The 21,304-nt window shown below is 36.7% G+C and overlaps 1 protein-coding gene across 1 annotated transcript in view; it reads left to right on the forward strand.

The window, feature by feature from the left end:
• DCDC1 (doublecortin domain containing 1) overlaps positions 1-21,304 on the forward strand; it is a 418,510-nt gene that overhangs the window by 51,343 nt on the left and 345,863 nt on the right. Inside the window, exons 4-6 of the mRNA XM_084631193.1 lie at positions 2,769-3,047; positions 4,633-4,789; positions 5,323-5,485. Coding sequence (XP_084487319.1) covers positions 2,769-3,047; positions 4,633-4,789; positions 5,323-5,485 — 599 coding nt within the window. The remainder of the gene's footprint in view (positions 1-2,768; positions 3,048-4,632; positions 4,790-5,322; positions 5,486-21,304) is intronic.

Consider the following 21,304-nt stretch of genomic DNA (forward strand, 5'->3'; position numbering starts at 1 on the left):
ATGGTATTACAACCTTTTGGCTCAATTTAACATTGATCTGAACAGGAATTTTGCCTTAATGAGTGAAAACCCATTGTTTCATGTTCTCTGTGTATATAAATCTCCCCATTGTATTTTCCACTGAATGCATCTGATGAAGTGAGCTGTAGCTCACGAAAGCTTATGCTCAAATTAATTTGTTAGTCTCTAAGGTGCCACAAGTCCTCCTTTTCTTTTTGCGGATACAGACTAACACGGCTGCTACTCTGAAACCTGACATTTTACCATGGCACTTAATGTCATTTCACAAATCACATGACAAAGTCTCTAAAAAAATAGTGTAGTTTTTCACTACAGGCTGAGCTCTTCACCCTATATTAGGTCTCCAATGAACTGTGTGCTAGGGTTGTGTTCAGACTAGCATTTTCTTAACATGTCCCAACATTGCACTACCTCAAGTATAAGTCTGCTGTTGGTAGCAAATGTGGTACTAGAGTAGACTAACTGTTGGCATGTTAACCATCTATAGATTGCACCCCAGTTAAAATATGCGTGCTGTTGACCTACCTGTGTATACTAGTGCTCTTACACTAGTGTCCACTGGTGAAACTGAACAATGATGGTACCATGATGGAAAATTTTAAGAAAATACTAGTGTGTACAAAGGCTACAAGTCCTAAGTTAGTATCATACCTATTTTCCTTTAATAACGGTCTTATTCACCAGCAGATCATTTGTAATGTGGTATATGTGGTTGAAAAATATTTCTAAGAATTCATTAGTGGTAAATATTAAGTAACAATTCTTTACTAAAATAAATGACTCACTTGTTAGTTTATTTTTCAGAGGTAAAGCCAAGGCAGTTAATATTCAAACAAAATAATTGACTCTTCAGTAAGGAAAGTACCAAGGATTTTTTTCAGTAATAAGTAATGGGATCTAATAGATGTTATTGTAAAAAAGAAAACAAGATATTCTTCACTTTTCAAATGGCCCATAAGACAGCGGTGGAGGAAAATGGACATTTACAAGATATTCATGTCTTTTTTTGTCTCACTAATCAGAATTCAAAACACACCTCAATATGTTTATGGCCGGAGTGCTACATAGATTTTGTTCTTGATTTAACTGAAACTCTTAACATTAATTTAATCACAGTATTTTGATATATAATATTTGAATTGCTGTGTTAAAGATACTGCAAGACATGCAAAAAAAATCTTATAATTTGTGGGTGTGACATCACCAGGCTCTTGTAGTTCGTGGGAACAATGTGACACCCATGAATTATGAGAATCCGCAAGCTAGAGTGAGGAACTGACCATGTCAGACTCTTCTGTTGCTTCTGCTTGGCTGTTGATACTACTAAGACACCCTCCAGTCTTAAGAAAAAAGTGAATAAAAAATAAATTTTGATCTATATCTGGATATATATAATGCCAATCTTGTGGTGTATTACATCATTTATTTCTATGACATCAGTGTAATATTAGTCCCAAATTTAGACCTGTCTGTTGTTTATCCTCTATTTTTGTTCTTTAAAAAAATTTTTTTTGCCTTATGATTGTTAATTTTTTAATGTTATAAGTGAATTTATTGCATATTTTAAGTGAAGCAAGACTAGCAGTGGTCTGACTCAGGCATAAATCAGGTAGGTTCTGCAACCTGCCCCAGATATAGCTCTTTCAGTTTTCCTCAATCTTGACCTTCAGCAGTTCCTGCTACTCTAATTCTGGATCTCTCTTAAGCAGAGCTTAATTGAGTTAATTCGGCAATGGTTTTATGACATGCACAAGTGAGGACTAATATAAAACTATTCAAACACATTTTCACTAATGACTTGAACGAGAATTTGAATCTGGGTTTTCAGGGTTAGAGTTTAGTAGTGGAAGAAAGGACAGATTTCTTAATACAAAAACAAAACGAAAATCAAAACACACACAAAACTATTTTAAGGGAACACGAACAGGTTAAAAATCATTTGGAAATGTCTTTACTTTCGATTAGTAACATCTTAGATTGTTAAAGCAACATTTAAAACATTATTTACATTTTACTTGTTATATTGTTTGCCTATACTTAGAGAAATGGAAAAATAAACAATGAAAGTAAATTTGCAAGTTTTGCTTTTGTTTCTAGTCAATTTCACATTCAGGTACTCATTCACTGCCACAATTTTGCAATATTTGAATCACACACGGAGAGAAAAGTGTATTCATTTTACAAAAGGTTGATGTGTCTGTTGAGGGTTTTGGGGTTTTTTTTTTGTAATTGCAGGGAATATTTCCATCAGATTTTGTAAAACCTAATTTTTACTGAAACTACAGCTGGGATTTACAAAAGAGCTATAGGGATTGAGGTGCCTAATTCCTGCTGAATTTCTGCCTAGCTCCCTTTGAAAATCTCAGGCTACATTTAATGGAATCTCAGTTTACTTTTTCAATGGCCTGTTATTTTGTTTTATTATATCTAAGTTGAATAAAACAAAAGACTTTTGTAAGCTTAAAAATAGTTTTAAAGTAAATTGAAAACCTTATTTTCCTCTTTGAGATTTTGTCTTGGACTGTTTTCAAAATCTGCTAATTATTATGGCAATTTCTTGGTGCCTTAATGATTTGGTTTCTTTTTCTTCCACTTTTCAAGTGTACATTGACATTAAATAAGTTCACCCATGCTTGTCACTTATCAGGTTTTCCCAAGTCCTCGCAGATTCAATAATTACTTAAACTAAGCAAAAGGCCAGCATAAGAGGATATAATTTTATGTTTTCCTCTATATTTTTCTTTAAGAAAATGTATTTCCCCCTATGCAAAAACGGCAATTAAAAATACTGACGGAAAGCAAAACTCTAGACCGCCTGTGTTTGGCCCTAACATTCATCTGCAATCGGCAGTGGTATCAAGAAGGTCAGGACTTCAAGATTGTTCCACACATCAAACAAAATCAGTTCAGAGCAGTGATAGAATATCAGACCTAGGCAGCTACAAATCAAACAGTACAAACAATTTCTGCCTTATATCGCCATCCAAGAAAAACAGACCCGTCAGTGCTCCAGCAGGTCAGCTAAGGTAATCAAAGCTGTTCTATGTTGCTTTTAACTGTGACTGTTGATGCTGTTTCTCCTTTCAACAGAAATAATAATGATGATTCAATTGATACTCCAAAACATACAAATAAAAGACATTGCTAATTTTATTCATTTTTAAGATGTATTGCATTCTTTAAGATTTATTTATTTCTAGTGTCGTGTGTGTGCGTGCACATGCACATAATACATTTATATATGCAGCATATATATATATATACACAACATAAATTGCATCCATTAGCCCTCTGGGTATATTTTTATAATTTCACACAAAAAGCAGTTTAATAATAAATTGCAGTAATACCTCACTAAGAGTCAGACTCTAAATTCCTTACTCACATGGGTTAGCAGTTTCTCACACAATGACTTCTTGACTTTAATGAGACTACTTGTGTTAAGAACTGCCCACTAGTATAAATAAGGGATTAAAAATCTTATAGAACAAAAAGTCCTTTAACTATTACTTTCATTACAGAGCAAGAAACTTGGAAATTGTCAAATAGCTCTACTTTATGGTTATGTGCATAAAAGTACCGATTGTGTAAAGGTTCAATCTAGTGCCCATTAAAATTGTTTGAAAGATTTCCATTTAGTGGAGTTGAATCACATGCTTAGGCCTCAAACCTGCTCTGAGTTCTTTATCGTTGTACCTGTGCCCTTACACAGAGCTCAGTGCAGGATTGTGGCCTTAGATTACAAATGTTCTTGTTAAAACATGCAGCTTTCCTATAGCTATGCAATAGAAATTCTTTGTTTTCTAGGAAAAGCCTTACAGTGCAATAGCACTATAGATTATTTTTTTGTGGAATTACTCTTTTAAAAATAGTATTGAGAGTATTTTTTCTTTATTGGATGTTAGTGCATTACATTTTATTAGCTAATGGCATTGAATATATTTTGCATTCTGAAGAACAGAAACATTGACAGAAGGCCCCATTATACAGTCTACAGTTAGAATTGCTGTCAAATTCTATGGGAATTTTGCCTGAGTGAGGGCTACAGCATTAGCTCTTAATTTTTGAACTAAGAGCAAATCATTAAGTTATATTGAATTATAAAGAAATTGAATTATGCACTGAAATAAATAATAATAAAAATATTGTTGATTTTTCTAGCACCAATTTTCTAATTTACAAAATTTAATCAAATGCTGATGGTATTGGAGACTCATTTTTAAAGATTGAAGAGATCTTTTTTGTTATTAAAGCCATAATAAAAAGGGCTTTGAAGATGCTGCATAACAACTTCATACTTGAGTTATAAAGGTCCTCTCTGAATGTGGTATATTACAAATAAAATATAATAAATATCAAAAATAAACTAAATATGTGATAGAAGGATATCAATCTAAATCTATTTTATTTAAAGGACTCCAATTTCCTTACATAGTATATTAAAAACTCAAGTATTATGATTTAAATATCTATAATGTGAGGAGTCATCAAGGGATTAAAAATATTCATTTTACATAATTGTATATAAAAAGACCTTAGAAATAGATGCTTTAAACAAAATACAAATTAACTTTTTCTCTGGTCAAGCTAAATTGGTTTTATTTGCAACAGATGTACACAGTTCTCTTCGTCAAGACTCCAGCTGGCCCAGAAAGAATCTGAAGTGCCCCAAGTTATTAAATGCCAGCCAGGGGTAATCAAAGCAACAGCTTACAAGAATGGCACAAGAAGTATCTTTGCTAAAATTGCTGTACCATCCATTAAACTGGTAAATACTAATACAAAGTTTTCTTACATGCATTCACTGTATTTATAGTTTGTACTTTATACCATGAGGTAAAGAAAGAAGTTGCCTTTTATTTTAAAATGAGCTAATATTAAAATTATTCCTTTCCAGGATGTGTATAATATACATATATGATACACATAAAATTTGTGAATAATTAACGCATACTACCATATAAACACTGTTCAAGTAAATAGGAGCTACAGAGTGTAAAATGTTGAGTTCATTCATAACAAATTACAATATTGTGTGAGACTAAAAAGAAACAATAATAATTTTTGAAAATTCTTTGTAATGTTATGTTATCTACTGTGTTTTCATCATCCTGTTATCAGTTAACTGCCAGCAATGATTACAAAAAACCTAAGTTACGTATAGTGCAGTTACTATGGTTGGTAAATCATTTAAGCATGAATTTCTAATTTTTAGTCCTGATTCTTTCACTAAATGTTGGTCATGTTGTGAATATATTTTTCTGTTGTAATCCGTATTCCTTACCTCTTGCCTTCATTTAGCTGCTGGAGGAGTGCACTGAAAAACTGAATCTGAACATGGCTGCACGACGAGTGTTCTTGGCAGACGGCACTGAAGCACTAGAACCTAAAGACATACCCCATGATGCCGACATTTATATTTCAACTGGAGAGCCCTTTTTAGATCCATTCAAAAAAATTAAAGGTAAAAAAACAAAGAGTATATGGCTTAAGGGGTGCAATTAAAAATGTTTTTCACCCTGTCTTTTTGCATGGTTTAACAAAACTAATGTTTACTCATTTAGAGCTCAGTAAGAGGATAATGTGCTTAATGAAAGAAAAATCTACTGACAGCCATGTTTATTGCCCTTCATTAGCATTGGTGCTTAATTTAATATAGATCTGAATAGACATTAGGGAGCCTGCAGGAGGTTAAATGGTGAAAATATAATAAATTATATCAGAGATTATTGAATTTACTCTTTAGTTTCAGTGACACCCAACAGACACAATTCATTAGGTTTATTACACTAGGAAGAAAATAGTTCAGCATTTCAGATTGCATTTATTAATTTAGTCATTTGACCTTTACGAAAAATCATTAAAATAATTATTGGGCTGTTTATACAACAAGGTGGAATATTTACCCTCACATGTACCCTCAGATGTGAATGTTTTGTTATTTTAAAATTGTTCATTACAAACATTAAAGCTTCCCCACTCCATTTCATCCCTTTTTCAGTACAATCATCAAATGATATTTGTACACACACACACACACACACACACAATGCTGTTTCTGACTCATTTACTTTTGAAATTTGGATGTAAATATTGTTTTCATTCATATTTTAAGATGATGGAGTACATTCTGGGATTTTTACAATTAATTCTAATGAAGTTTTACAGAATTAACTTAAATAGTGTTCTGTATCAAAGTCACAACACTCCTACGAAATACTTTCTATTAAATCATCAAAACAGATGGCAGTTATGATAAGCTAACGATGTTAGTTAGAATAAAAATTAGCTAGCTAAATTATTACAAAAAGCCAGATGACTGATTGGGAAATTTTATGTTTGTTAAGGATCAACCTGTGTAACCAGTGTACCATTCCAACAAGAGACAAAAATTAAATGCATTTTTTTTTTTTGGATTATAAAAATACTTAAAAAAAAAAGTTTTTACAGCTGGCATAAACTTGTGGTGCCTAAAAGTGCAATGCAGTGCATTTAACAATGGATAAATAAATACATTTTATAAAAGCATTTAACTAATGTGTATGTTTTATATTTCTTTGCTCTGAGCATTTTTAGCCTTTTCTTATGTACTTATATTTTCTTTCTCTCTTTTTTAAAGCACCGATGGTTTATTTTTTCCAGTATATTTGAAAATTACTTTTGTTACCTTGAAAGAGCAGTTTCTAGCACAAATATTTTTACTGCTAAGTGAAAAATTTCAGGACAACAGTAGCTTGTAATTTTTACAGAAAGTTGTTGCTTTAGTATAATGTTAGTTTAACCTAGAAGTGGTAATTCTCTTATATAAATAGATACTACAGTGATGAGTATTATAGAAATGTCAATGAATACATACAAATATTGACTAGTAGTTACTCTATGACTTAAGTTGTATAAATATGTCTTTTATTTTTATTTCCATGGAGCTATTCATGAGTGATTAAAGTATTTAGATTTTAGTCCGCCAACTGAGCTGTATCACATAAATACATTCACCTCTTGCTTCCATAAAAACTTCACAAATTATATTTATGATAAGATATTCCTATCTCCTACATCATCAATTATGCACTTGATATGGTGTTACAGATAATATGAAAATCACCCTGAATATGATTACAATCCATTGACTACAATTTATTTAATTAACAGTCCATGCATACAATAAGAGAGAGACAAATCTTAATATTTTTTCTATCAAGTATGTAGCATAGTCACACCAATACACTTTAAGATTTAATAAGAAGGGTTTTACTGTTTCATTAAACAATAATATTAAATAAATACTATTGTCTCATATCATAGGAGATACTGAAATGAAGCTAATATTATTGTAATATTTTTATACAGCTGTTGCTATAGTTTATTATAAAATCTTCAGGGTATTGATACTTTTATTATAGTTTTTCCATGCACATGACTTGTTAAGAGTGGATTTTCAAATTCATTAAGCAATTCTCTCTCTCTCTCAAGCCAAATTAAAAAAAAACACTTCTATGCTTTGTCTGCATATCTTTGGCAGTGTTTCACTGTGACATGCACTGCTGTTCTTTTAGCACCAAAATGTTGGCACACATTACTGAAAATTTCATACCATCCCTTGCTGGATCAGCAAGCTTAACCTACCAAAATCTGGTGTTGTGCAATGGTTTTTGACTGATAATCAATCTTTTTACTGCTCGACAGTTGTTGCTGGGACACAGACTAGAGCAGGTGGCAGATGTGTCTTGTCTTTTGAGAAAAGAAAGAGTAGGTGAGCTTGGGCACAGAGTAACATATTGTGTGTCCATTACAAGGGCTGCATGAGGGTAAATATAACAGGAAAAAGTCACCAATATAAATAGAAACTCCACCAATAGCATCAAATAGGCCTTTTTACAGTCTGGGTTACAAGTTTAATAATATTGCCAAACTAAAATAAATAATTCAAAAGCATTCCCTGTACTGGGTCACCAGAATTCCGGTTAAAATTTGCCTTTAAAATTTTATATATTCCATAATCATCTTTGTTTATGCTTTTATTATATGTGTAGAATGCATGTCAAAAGTATCTTATAAAAGTACAAATAGCTACAGTATGTGGGAGGAAATTAATATGTTCTGTAGGGTGCTCTTCCCCTAGCCCCAGAAGCTTGTCAAAAAGCACCATCTAAAAGGTCGGGGAAAAAATTGGCTTGACTGCATAATGTTGCTTATCACAAGACTTGAGTTGCTAACACATAGACAACAAGAACATACATGAGCAGTAAATTCTTTCTGCACAGGAATAGAAGCCCAATGATGTATTCTTAGAGCCTAATCCTGCAAATATTTATACTTTTGCGCAATCTTATTGTAATCAATGAAACTACTTATATGTGTAAAGTTACTTACACACATAAGTGCTTGCAGCATTGATGCCTTCATTTGAAATCTGTATTTCAGATACTGGGTCAAGCATACGCTCTGGCATAACTTTAAGTGGTACATCTTAGATATCACTGTGATTCATATAGTATAAATTACCTGAAAAGAATAGAACTCCCACTGACATCCATGCATTTGGGCCTGTTCACATCAGCCTTGAATTTTGTCCACTATTTCTTTGGATTTGTTCAGCCTTTTAACTTCCTATCATAGTGATTGGGGAATAATACTTAAATTGATTATAAAGGAAAGTGAATAAAGATTCAGATATACGTTCACTTGCACAATACATTTTAGACCCTCAGCTAAAAATGAAGAATAAAAAAAATTGCTGTATTTTATTTTTATTTAATATTTATGTTAAAGGCTCCAGTCAGTAATGAGGCCCAATTTTTAAAGGTGTTTAACAAATACGAAGGTAGACACCATCTCTTCCTCTCAGTCATACAAAGACAGCTTTGGAACTATTCACAGGGTACAGAGTTAGGCATAAGCATAAGTCTTTATAGGATGAGGGCTTAAGATTTAATGCTCTGTACCAGGGTGTTTTCTTGTTGTAATTTACATATACTGAAAAGCACTGAACTTATTTAATTAGGAGTTTAACTGGAATTCTAAAGCAGATGTATAACTGAGCACCTATTTGCCACACATTTTAAGAATTTGTTTCTTAAAGAAATTGTGAATTCTTTTCAGTCATTCTGTTCACTGCTTTTTGTTTCTGCTGAAAGCTTTTATTATACCCCGAAGTCTCTGCAAATGAATGACAGCTCCTTCCAGATGTCCACAATGTGCTGCTTTCTTTAATTGACTCCAGATTCTTTCTATTGATTTAAATCAAGTGACTGTGATGCGCAAGGCACAATCACTTGATTATCTTTTCTTCAGAAAAGTTTGTGTATGTTTTGGTGTATACTATACGTCATTGTAATATATTCTCTTCCAAGATTCCTCTCCTATTCAATAATTTGTATTGCTTGGCTGTGTTGGCTATCTCCTTTGCTTGGGGCTCATAGTTACCCATGGTGGAAGTACAGGGATTTTATTTAGGTGATCAGTTTCAGCCTTAGGGCAAGTCTACACTAGGAGTGCTACATCGGTGCGACGGGAGAGCTCTCTCCCGTTGGCATAATTACTCCACCTCCACTAGAGGTGGAAGCTATGTCGGTGGGATAGTGTATCCTATTGACATAGTGCCAGCGTGGACAGAACTTAGGTCACTGTAAGTTGCATCACTCAGGGGGATGTCTTTTCACACCCCTGAGTGACATAAATTAGATTGACTTAAACAGTAGTATAGGCCTGCCCTTAGGCTGCAAACATGCATGTGCTTAACTTTACTACTATGAGTATGAAGCTATTCATAGTAATAAAGTTAAGCAAGTGCTTCTGTGTTTGCTGGGTTAGGGCCTAAGTTACTGCTGCAGGCATAAGAGTAGCTCATCATACAGTGCACATAAGATATCAATGAAACACTGCTTGACAACCTTTCCCAAGAAGACACCACTTTCATCCTACTTAACAGTAGCAGCCAGGCTTTACAGGTGATCTCAATGCAGTGTTATGTGATTTCTAAGGTCCTATATACACTGTAGAAACAATCTTAATGCGGAAGAACAGATTCTAACAAATTATAGAACCTATATCAACAGGGCCTTAGCTTGAGGGGTCCCTCACAGGAAGTGACTGACTGACATTCTGAGCATGCTCAGAATAGTCTCCTCATTCTGCACACTCGAAGGACAAATGAGTTCTTCAGCTCCATGCTAGAAGCTTCATCAAGCATGTGCTGACATATGAACACTCTGTTGCCCTGTGACACATGAGGGATGGGAGTTTGAGAACGGAGTCAGGGGACCCCAGTAGAGAACTTTCTCTAGGCTTTCCAAACCAAATTAGGATGGTGTCCCAGCAAAGGTTTGGGGAGTATTTCTTCAGGCTTTCCCTCTGCAGGTGGTGGTGTAACAGCAGGAAGCTTTCTCTATCTATGAGTGATGAGGTGCCAGCTGGGAGGACTTCAGCAGTTATCCTGTAAGAATTGTAGCCTTAATAGGGGACTTTCTCCAGCCTCCCTCATCCCCTTGGCTGAAAGCGCCACAGTGGATTGTGGAGAGGGACTTTCACCAGGTTTTCCTCCTCCAGGTGATAGTATCCCAAAAGAGGGAGGCAACTTTTCCGGGTATACATTTCATGAGTCTTCAGGATCCCTTAATGTGTTTGAATCAGCCTTGGCTGGGGCATCCAGTTATAACCCTGTAGCCTTCAAGAGTTAAAATATTGTTTGGTTTTGCAGGGTAGATAAGATTAGAGAGTGTATTAATCATGTTCCCAAATAGTGCTGAAATCCTGCTAAAGACCAAGGTTATAGAACAATTCAAGAGCATGCTTCAGTCTCATTTAAACTGCAAGACAGAACTATGTAATTTTAATAGCTATTTATTTAGGAAGTATAAATTTTTTTACAACACATCACTGACCATCATCATCATCACTCTTTCATCCCTAGCCCTACACTTGCTTCCCTCTTACGCAGGAGAAGTAGCATCAGTCCAGTGGAGACTGCTGTTTCCTCTGCACATTCCCTTGCACAGGTGTAATAGGCAGTTCATAGTTGAACCTACTGTAATTACTGGGATGCAAAAGGAATGTATGCTAAGTTTCCAGTGGCATTCTCTCCACAATAGACCTATAGCCCAGAGTGAGGAAGCAGTTGTGTACACAGTTTGTCAGAGAAAGAGACACATATTACATCCACGCTTCTTAAGTGCAGGGGGCGCTCAGGTATTATAGTGATGGGCACCATGTGGGAACTTAGATAAATAGATCTAAGATATGTATTATCTGGGAGATGGAGGTTATGGAGCCAGGGCCGTCCCTAGCTATTCTGGGGACCTACGCAGCCCCCCACCCCGCTGGGGGGGGAGGCCTCTCCGGGGGAGGGAGCAAGGGGGATGGCCCCAGGCCTCCATGGGGGTGGGCTGTCTTGGGGGGCAGAGGGAAACCACCACCCAGCACTCACCGGTGGCGTGGCTGGGGCCAGGTCGCTGCACTTCGTGCCGCCAGTGAGTGCAGGCACAGCCCTGCTGCAGAGCTCAGGGAAGTGGGGGCGGGGCTGGGGCAGAGCAGGGGTGGGAAGAGGCGGGGCTGTGGCAGGGAAGGGGTGGGGCAGGAAGAGCCGAAGCAGGGCCAAAATTCCTGGTGCCCTAAGCAGCTGCATAGTTTGCGTATGGGTAAGTATGGCCCTGTATGGAAGCCTAATCTGAAGCCTGAGTGACTAAAGTTAGGCTACCAAATCCATATGTGAAATTTCTGAGTCCCCAGAGCTCCCAATCATTTCAATGGGATTGTGGGTGCTCAGCACTACTGCAAATCTGGCCACTTTTATTTCACTACCTAATTTAAGGCACCCAGGTTTTAAAATTTTAGCCTCAGGCCTCAATATTGCCATTTACAATGCATAAGAGGTCCCCTGTACCAGTGTAGAATCCCACTGACGTTCAGGGGTGCTATATATGGCTGCAAAGGTCAGCCTGCATATTGTAAATTGTAAGATTGGGCATCTAGTTTCTTAATTGTTTCCAGATAAACAATGTCCATGTTTAACTCATGTATTAATCTGTGTGAAAGATTTGGCCTTTGAAGGGTTTATAAAGACTGCTGGAATAGTAGGGAAGGATGACTGCTCTTTGCATAATCATACTGTATTTGGGATGTCTAAAATCCAGTCAGTTAGATCTGGAGGCCCTATCAAGCAAAGCAGTTAAACACATACTTTAAAAACAAAAATAATTTAATGGATTTCCATGAGATTACTCATATACTTAAAATTAAGCATGTGTGTAAGTGGTCAGCTGGGTCAGGGCCTTGGATAGGCTGCCTGATATTGTTTGATGAAATTTGAAATTGCCAGTCCATTGTTATCAAATGAAAATTCATATTTAATTTTTCTTTTTTCCCTCTCCTTAAATAAATCTGCAGATATGTCTCCAGAGATTGAAAATATCTTGTAAGGAACATTAGGGATGGATATTAGGAATAGGAATCTCAGGAAGACTTTCATTTTAATGATTCTAACTCGACCGCCTAAAGTCAGAGATAAAAATCACCATTTTCTAATTTTTTTTATTTCAGGCAAATAATTTGAGACAATGTTTGTCATTTCATGAGTTTGTGCTGACTATGTATCAATAATTTTGAGGGACTGCGAAGATGAAATTGGGTTCCCCCATCACAGTAGTTCATACATACTTACATAGAACTTATTCATCGACCTAAATCACTTTTTAAAAGAGGTTAAGTATTTGTTATCTTAATTTTACAGAAAGGGAAACTAATACCCAGATATGCAGATTAACTTTTCCCAGGTCACACAACAGGGAATAGAACTCAGTCTTGTGACTCACAGTCCAGTGCCTTGTCCACTGGTCCGAAATGTATAGATGGGTATCTTTAAAATGGCTGGCAGGCACACTTATGTCAATTCTTGGCACAATAAAACTCTAAATATTAATTATTTTTTGAAAAAAAGCAGATAAGCAGAAATGTTAATTTTTATTTCAGTGTTTGACTCTTCTATGTCTCAAATTAAAATGGAAATTACCTTAAAGAGTTTTTGATAAAAGTTTATAGATCTCTCTGGAAATGGGATTGCAGTATTGTTGTAACTGTGTTAATCCCAGGATATTAGAGAGACAAGGTGGGTGAGTTAAAATGGAAATGGGAAACATTTTAAATATATGACGCTGGAATATTTGACTACTGGTTACTAATTTATTACATTTAGTGACAGGCTAGGGAACCCTTATTATTTTTCTTTGTCCATACAGCAATTGTTTTTTTATAAACTGTTCAGCGTTTTGGTACTTTATTTCTAATTATCCTAAACTGAATCCCCTCTATTAAAACAGGTGTGCTTTAGACATTAAAATGATTAGTACACTATCATTCTCATTTCTACAACTCTATCTAACGCACTGTGCTATATTGCATTTAGAGTTATAATGTTCAGTAATACTTGAGTCATCAGGTCTGTATACTAGAAGTGAAACTGAGCATTATGAATTAGATTTTCCACCTTTTATTTATTACATTGTAAAGAAGCAGTTACAGAAAAATCTAATCTCCAAAAAGAGTTCTTGATACTATGCTTCAAATCTATATTTAAATGTGGAGAGAGAAATTTTCTTCTAAATACCATGTGATGTACAAAACAAAATAATTTGCTGTGACAGAACCTGATTGACAAGCATATGTGTGAGCACATTTAAAATAGGCCATCTTTTCTGGTAGGAGTAAATGTCAGTGAAAATGATGGATTCTTACTATTTAATTATTGACTGATTTAGAAATGTTTCAATTCCAAGCTGCATTCCAAATAACAGTATAACACTTTTTCTCATAAGCACATTGAAATGTAAATGCTCTGTCATATTTTATTTTTCAAAAAATGCATCAGCTTAATGAACTTGGAGTTACACATTTTATTATAGATTTTAATGTAATTAATAGTTGATTTTTAAATACACATATATTACTTTTGCATTTGTAGATAATATGTATCTGTTTAGCACTTTCCCTTCAGCTCACTTGAATCCTGATATCAGTATGAAGATCTTGGAAAGTACAGCATGGAGATATTGTAGGTTACAAATGTTCAGTCCTGAATTGTCTTATTTCAAAGTAGAATTGGACACCTTATTTTTCACTTTACTTAGGAATTAGGCTGTTCATATACTGAAGTTCTGTTTGCCAGAAAACCTCCTTGGTGTTGCCACTGAGAGAGATGCCATTAAACCTCAGATTTAATTTTATTTTAAAGGCTCATGGCAGAAGTTTTATTGTATTCTTTAACTACATAAAATTTCAATTCAGATTAACCCCTTAGTTTTCTGCAGCCCTCATTTCTTATGGTCTCTTCCTTGACGGCACCCCCCAGTGCCTGGATGTATGGCACCCAGGACTAAACTTCAATCCCTCACTTAGTCATAATCTCATATAGACAGCTGGATTCTCTCATGAGGGTGCCTTATGCCTGAATACGGAAGTAAGGTCCTATCCTTCATGTGTTATGCTTTTTCTGACTGTATATTCCTCATTTCCCAAGCCCTACCCCTAATTTTGGAACCATAGGTCAAAACATACATATTACTCCTGCAACAACTCCTATCCCAAGTGATGGCAGACAAGTCCTTCCAGGTTTGTGGACTCCCATTGATGTCATTACAATCACACAGAATATATGTCTTTGGTTTTTAACTACTCTTCCCTTCCCAGGAGATGGCTTCTTGTCCCATCCCATGAACCCTTTTAGAGGAAGATAAAAAAAGCACGGTGGCCTGGGCAATCTGTCATGGGTTAGTTGGATGGCCTTTTGCAGGTCTGGAAAGAAATTTTCCCCCCTAGCAGATTGGCTGAAGCACCATGGATTTTTAACTTCCTCTGAGCATCTGGCAAGATTCATAGCTAGGAGAAAGCAACTGAACTAGAAATTTTAAATAAGGCCTAATTAATATATATATATTTAAATAAATTTTAAATAAGGCCTAATATATTTTTAAAATATATAATTTTAAATTTTAAACATTTATACCACCAAATAGGGCCCATATTCCAGGTGGAAGAAGTTACTAAGGAAAATACCTATTTTTTCAATAGCATAACATTTTAATTGGAAAAACGTCTACTTAATATAGCAGTAATTACATAAATGGAATTATATATTATCAACAAGATTAAAACTAAATAGTCTTTCTAATATGCTGCTAATCAGAGATGATTTATAAATCTTTTGTATGTATAGCCACCATTCCTTAGTTTATGGATTTTGACTTTATGGAATGATAATGCTTACTGTGTTGCATATTTATGTAATGCCCTAAGGGTAAATATTATTACTGTGTTTCCAGAACAGCTGTGTTTCATACACTAGAACTACAAGTGATCTTTAATCAGTCTGACTGGGGCAAACTATAAGTGAGAGGACACCTTATCATATAAATAGAAGTACAATCCTGGTATGATATAAATATATTCTAAATAGTGAAAAATATGAACTACATTCATTAACAACATAAAGTTCATTTTAATCAAATTAACCATTTTTTTCTCCTCTGTGTAGTGTTAAAATAAAACAATCTACAAACTTTAATGGGACTGTCCAGGTTCAGGAGTCTACCCACATGAGTACAAGTGCAGGATAGAGGCTTTAGATTGTAAACTGTTTGGGGCAGGGACCATATCTTTTTATGTATTTGTATGGCACCTAGCACATGGAGATCCCTGAGGCCTCTTGATAGTACAGTAATATAACTATTAATAATAATACTAACCTATATGTTGAAAGATAATATGTGACAAACAATGGGCTAAATTATGCCTTCATTGATCTCGCCATGGAAGTAGTGGGACAAGTAGTATTTGTTAAATGTGGAGAGTGCAACTTTATTTAAATTAACCATTAATTTAACTGGGGGTTACAGCTTCCCAACTACTACTCCTCAGGACCATACCAATATGGATTTCAAGATGACCTAATATGTATCAGAAACCAGAAGATGTAGGAGGGCCTTATCCACACCCTTCCCCTTACCATCACCTAAGGAATTTTGTCTGGATAGCCAGAGTCGCAGCCCCTTTCCTTGCATGATGTAAATGAGATGGTCTTCAAGCTGTGCAAAACACTGAGGCTTGCATCCCTTGTACACCATGCCATTGCCCACAACCAATACCTGAATAGTTCACAACAAAGGTGCCAAATTGACCATTGTTAACCTGAAATCTGCCCTAAAATTCCTCCATAAGTTGTGACAATTAAATTACTGACACACCGGAACACCAACATACTTCCACAATGTGTATAATACTGCCATCACCAGTACTAGCGAGGCTTGCTCCATGCCTGAAGGAGCAGCTACTGAATGAGGCATTCTTCACTCCCAACCCTTCCTCTAGCCCATATATATCTATAGATATAGATATCTCATAAGACTGTCCATTGTAGCTGAGTCCTTGCAAGAGCTCACACCAGCTAGTGGGCATTTACAGCTATTCAGCTCTTTGGAGCATTTACATGGGTGTAAATGTGGGCAGAATTTATACTCAATAACATTACCAAGTGATAAGTTATATCTTCTGAACTTTACTTGTATCAATTCTCTAGTTTCTGGTGTCCATTGTTCTCTATCCTGATGCTATTTTCAGTGTTTTTGAACTGTCCCTATATAGCTACAATAATTTATAATGTATGCAACATTTTTTAAAATAGTGATTTCCTGTTTTAATTTACAAACTAGAGTGATGTTGTTTTTATTTCACTAAGGAAACACTAGACGTGATCTTTTCCCAATAAAAGTAAAATAATTAAAACATTTCTTGTTTTACTTTTTTTAGGAAAAAAGTCATAACTTTTGTAAAGTAGGTTCAAGCCTCAAAGTTCATATTAGGTGAAATATTGTGACTACTGATGAGTCTCTGATCTATTTTGTGTTGTGGTTCCAAGAGAAGTATATACAAATATTTTTACAACCTAAGACTCTTCACTTTAAACAGGTACAAATGTCAGGACTTATTTACATGAAGAGTTCATAGATAAGTTCAAGAGAAGAGGTGACAATATTTTGATTGGCATAAAAGATGGGATGTTTGTAATTTTAATCAAATTTGAAATTAAGACATACCTCAAATAATATGTCAGACTAGTGTTATTGAGTTTAAAATCTAATGACAACCACTGTCATTATTAGTTAAATATAGCCATTGCGCCTATGGCAATAAATGATGACACTTCAGAACATGCAGAAACAAAGAACACAAGTATTTAAAGAAAAGGGAGTGACTATAAACTTAGTTGAACACAGGAATGTGACCTGGGCATAATGTATTTACTAAGCACATAGGCAATTGTATTTTGGACAGATGTTATTGAACACAACATTATGTTTTCTTACCCACCAGTGCATTCAGATCTCAAGCTGCACAGACTTGATTTGCTGTTTCATATTTAATATCATAAGCCATAACTACTTTGCAAAGTCATAATAACAAATATATTTTCAATGTATTTCTCAGCTACAATATTGTAGCTTTGAAAAAAATTCTAATAATTTTCATAAATGTAAATGAGCATAGAAAAAATCTATATCCTCTTTTTAGTAGTTTTTAAAAAGTTATTTTTCAGAGTAGAATTATTGTAGGTGTAATCTGCTTACTTAATTCCACAAAAGTAAGTGAAAGAAGAAAACTAAGAGAGAGAAACAGTAGGGGAGGCACAAAAGAGTACACTGTATCAATACAGTTGGAGAAACATTATCAAGTACTTTCACACTTCAGATCTATTCATTATTTTTATAGTAGTGTTAGGGACTTCCCCAGTACCAGAATTTAGCCTCTATGGTGGAAAGAAAGTAATCACGGTTCAAAACGTGCCCTTCCTGTGATGTAGCTGTTCTTCTTAATGATGGGCACTCAAGGTGCCTTTTTTGCCTTGGAGAATGGGCAAATCCCTGCTAGAGGCTCAATTTGTTGCTCCTTCTGCAAGAGGACAAAGAAATGAGAGAAGCACATCTTAAATATTTTATCTTGGAGAGCTGCAGCTGAACACAAAGTTCCTGGGCTTTCTCTTTGAAGACACCAAAACTTCTTCCACTGAATGTGCAGTTGATACCTTTTCTTCTGTAACTTCTACTGCAGACTTCAAAGCTTGGTCTATAGAATGGGAGGTAGGAAGTGGGCTAGGGAGGGCAGCTGCAAGGTGTTCTTGGGTGCCTGGTCTTTAGTAACCCTCACAGGGCCTTGGGCTGAAGCCCGGTGGAGTGGAAGGACCCAAACTCCCCTACCAACACCACTCTGCACTGAGGAACTGACTGTCTAACCATTAGGTAGTGCTTCCATCAAGTGCCAATCATCACAACTTAGTGGAGAACATGGGAATATGCCTTGGGTCTCCTGTAAGACCTTGAGAAGAAAAAAGAAAAAAAGAGAGAAAAAATTGACCTCAACAAATCTTTGAAATGGCTGATGGACAGCCAATAAAAACAGGCGGCCCAACAACTGCAGCAGCAGAAGCAGGTGTTCAACAAATAGCTGCCTAACAACAGCAGCAGCAACAACAGCCCCTCTGGGAGTTGGCAGAGCAACCGCAGGAAGAGCAATATCACCTGGTTCAATATGTTGCAGCCATTTTACAACCCCAAGGAACATGCATGAACGTGGTGGCCCCAAGGCTCACAATGATTACAAACCTCCCAGGAAGACTCATGAAAGTAGGGCTGGGAAATGACCCCAAAGCTTTCCGGGTCGCTACAGCAGCTTGATTGCCAGCTGAACGCTGGGCTGTTTTGCTAGCACCATGTCTTACCAAACCTGCTTAAGCTGCATACTGGAACCTTGACACCACGGAAGCCCAGGACTATGATAAACTCAAGGCAGCCATCTTAGAAACCTTCAGTATCATGTTGGAAACCCACTGATAGCACTTCCATTTGGAAGTATTTCCACAGGGAGCCCGACCATGAGCAATGTCCAGAGTCTTAAGAACACTGCTGGTGGTATCTCCAGCCCAGCAAACGGACAGGGAAACAGGTGGCCAAAGAAGTGGTGCTGGAACAGTTTACGCAGAGGCTCCCGGCTGGAGGGCAAGAATGGGTGTTGTGACATCAGCCTCAGATGTTGGCTGAGGCAACCAGGCTAGCAGAAAATTACTTAGTGACTACAACCCTAAAAATGAGGACACCCAAGATCGAAGATGTACATCCCAGGGGGCCAATGACTAAAGACCTTTGGGGCCATTGTGGGAGATGACCACCGGGCCGCTGAATGCCAGGTTCGACCTCCCGGATGGCCCACAGCTATAACAAAGCTCTGGAAGACTGTTCCAAGGGGAGGAAAGAGTTGGAGGAGGGACTGATCCCAAAGGAAGACCCACCATGAGTGCCACACCTCCCCCAGAACAGTCAAGGGGTGGAAAAAACCTCTTAGTTGGGACTTGCTTTTTGTACAAGCAACAAGGTCATTTCTGCTGTGACTGCCCCTTCATGGATTGCTCCTATGCGGAGGCATGGGTGGTAGACACCAGGGCTAGAAAAAGAGGCCTGGCCAAGATATTAGTCCCTGTGTGGATCAATGGGGTAGAAGTTCCAGCCCTAATAGACTCAGGTGCAGCCAAAAGCTGATCTGAGAACAACTAACACGAGTTGGAGATAACCCAAGGGAAATCATCTGTGTCCAGTGCATGCATAGTGATGTACACCCTTATCCCATGAGGGAAGTACAGTTCACCATAGGAAGCCGGACAGAAAAAGTATGGACAGGAGTGGCCCCCGTGTGGGCCTACCTGGTGATTTTGGGTTGGGATTGAGAATTTTTTGGAGAGATCGTAAAATCATGGAGTGATGAACCTCTGAAAAGGAATGGCCCTCAAGGAGGAGCCCTCGAACTACAAAAACACACAAAAAGTTAGCAGGGGTTAGAGAGACAGAGGATCCTGATGAAGGGATCTCCCAAAAGGAACTGTAGCTCCCCTCACAACAGGGGAAATAGAACACCTTACCTTCTCGTGATTTGGACCTACTAATGGCAGATGTAGATTTTATAAGCAAACAAAGAGATGACCCGACACTGAGCAGGGCATATGAGTAACTCGCCAGTATAAATGGAGAGTGGTAGACCTTCAATTGATGAAGCTGTGGCCCTGCTTTGAACTCAGGGAAGAGAAGCTATACTGGGTGGCAAAAAGATTCCCAAACCAGGAAAGCACAAGTATAACTTTTAGTTCCAAACAAATTCTGCCAGAGAGTCTTACAGCTAACACATGTAGTACCTCCTGGAGGACACTTAGGGCGAGCGAAGACCCTGAAAAGAAGGGGTGGCCAACCTGAGCCTGAGAAGGAGCCAGAATTTACCAATGTACATTGCCAAAGAGCCACAGTAATATGTAATGATTATATACATATATGTATAGGGGTGTGTGTGTGTGTATGTATGCGCACACATAATCATTATATAAGTTGATAATGTATATTTATAATGTATAATTAACGATAATAACAACTTAATCTTTTACTTAGTGGACTTCTGGCAATCTTTGCTTTCAACAATTCCCTTGAAGTTTGGTTTGTGTTCAGTTGTGCTCACATGCAGCAGTTCTCTTTAGTGGTTGTCTGTCAGAACAGATCAGTGCTTGGATTTCACATGTTTGAGTGTCAAGAAAACAGACTCTCAAAGATAGGACGAGGCAAACATTGAGATTAATTGTAGGGCTGCACCTCTGATGTTGGGGTATTTATCCTTTGGTACAGATTTCCAGAAAGTAAGGATCCCCTCTGTCTTCTGAACAGATTTCAATCTGTCATCTTCCAAAAGTCCTATTATTTCCATCTGAGATGTTGCTTCAGTGACTAAAGGGGGCTTCAGACAATCGGCTTCAGCACTAAAAGGGTCAATCAGAAATTTGATTTGAGCTCTTTTCTGCTGCAAATCTTGGAATCTTTCCTCAAAACTGTCCTTAAGATCTTTAATCATGCTCGCATACCTAGTTGTGCTGGTTTAGGGGTTCTGCTCATCTTCTTTTGATCCGGCTTGAAGTTGTGACATTGAGAGAAAGTGTGTAAGGTCTCCCTCAAGCATTTGTCTGTGAAACAACTGCAGTTTGTTCATGTACACAAATACTCCTTGCACTAGGTCAGACAGCAACCGGAATTTTCCTTGTAAGTCCATGTTTAGTTTATCCAAATGCAGCAGCATGTCTGCAAGAAATGCCAAGTCTAGAATCCATCCAGGATCTGTAAACTCGGGGTGTATTCTGTTCTTCTCCTCCATAAACAATTTTACTGGTTCCAGGAGCTCGAAAAAACGGGAAATAACTTTACCTCGAGAGCCATCG

Source organism: Lepidochelys olivacea (assembly GCF_965140295.1).
Source record: "Lepidochelys olivacea isolate rLepOli2 genome assembly, chromosome: 6".
In the NCBI taxonomy this organism is placed as follows: Eukaryota; Metazoa; Chordata; order Testudines; family Cheloniidae; genus Lepidochelys; species Lepidochelys olivacea.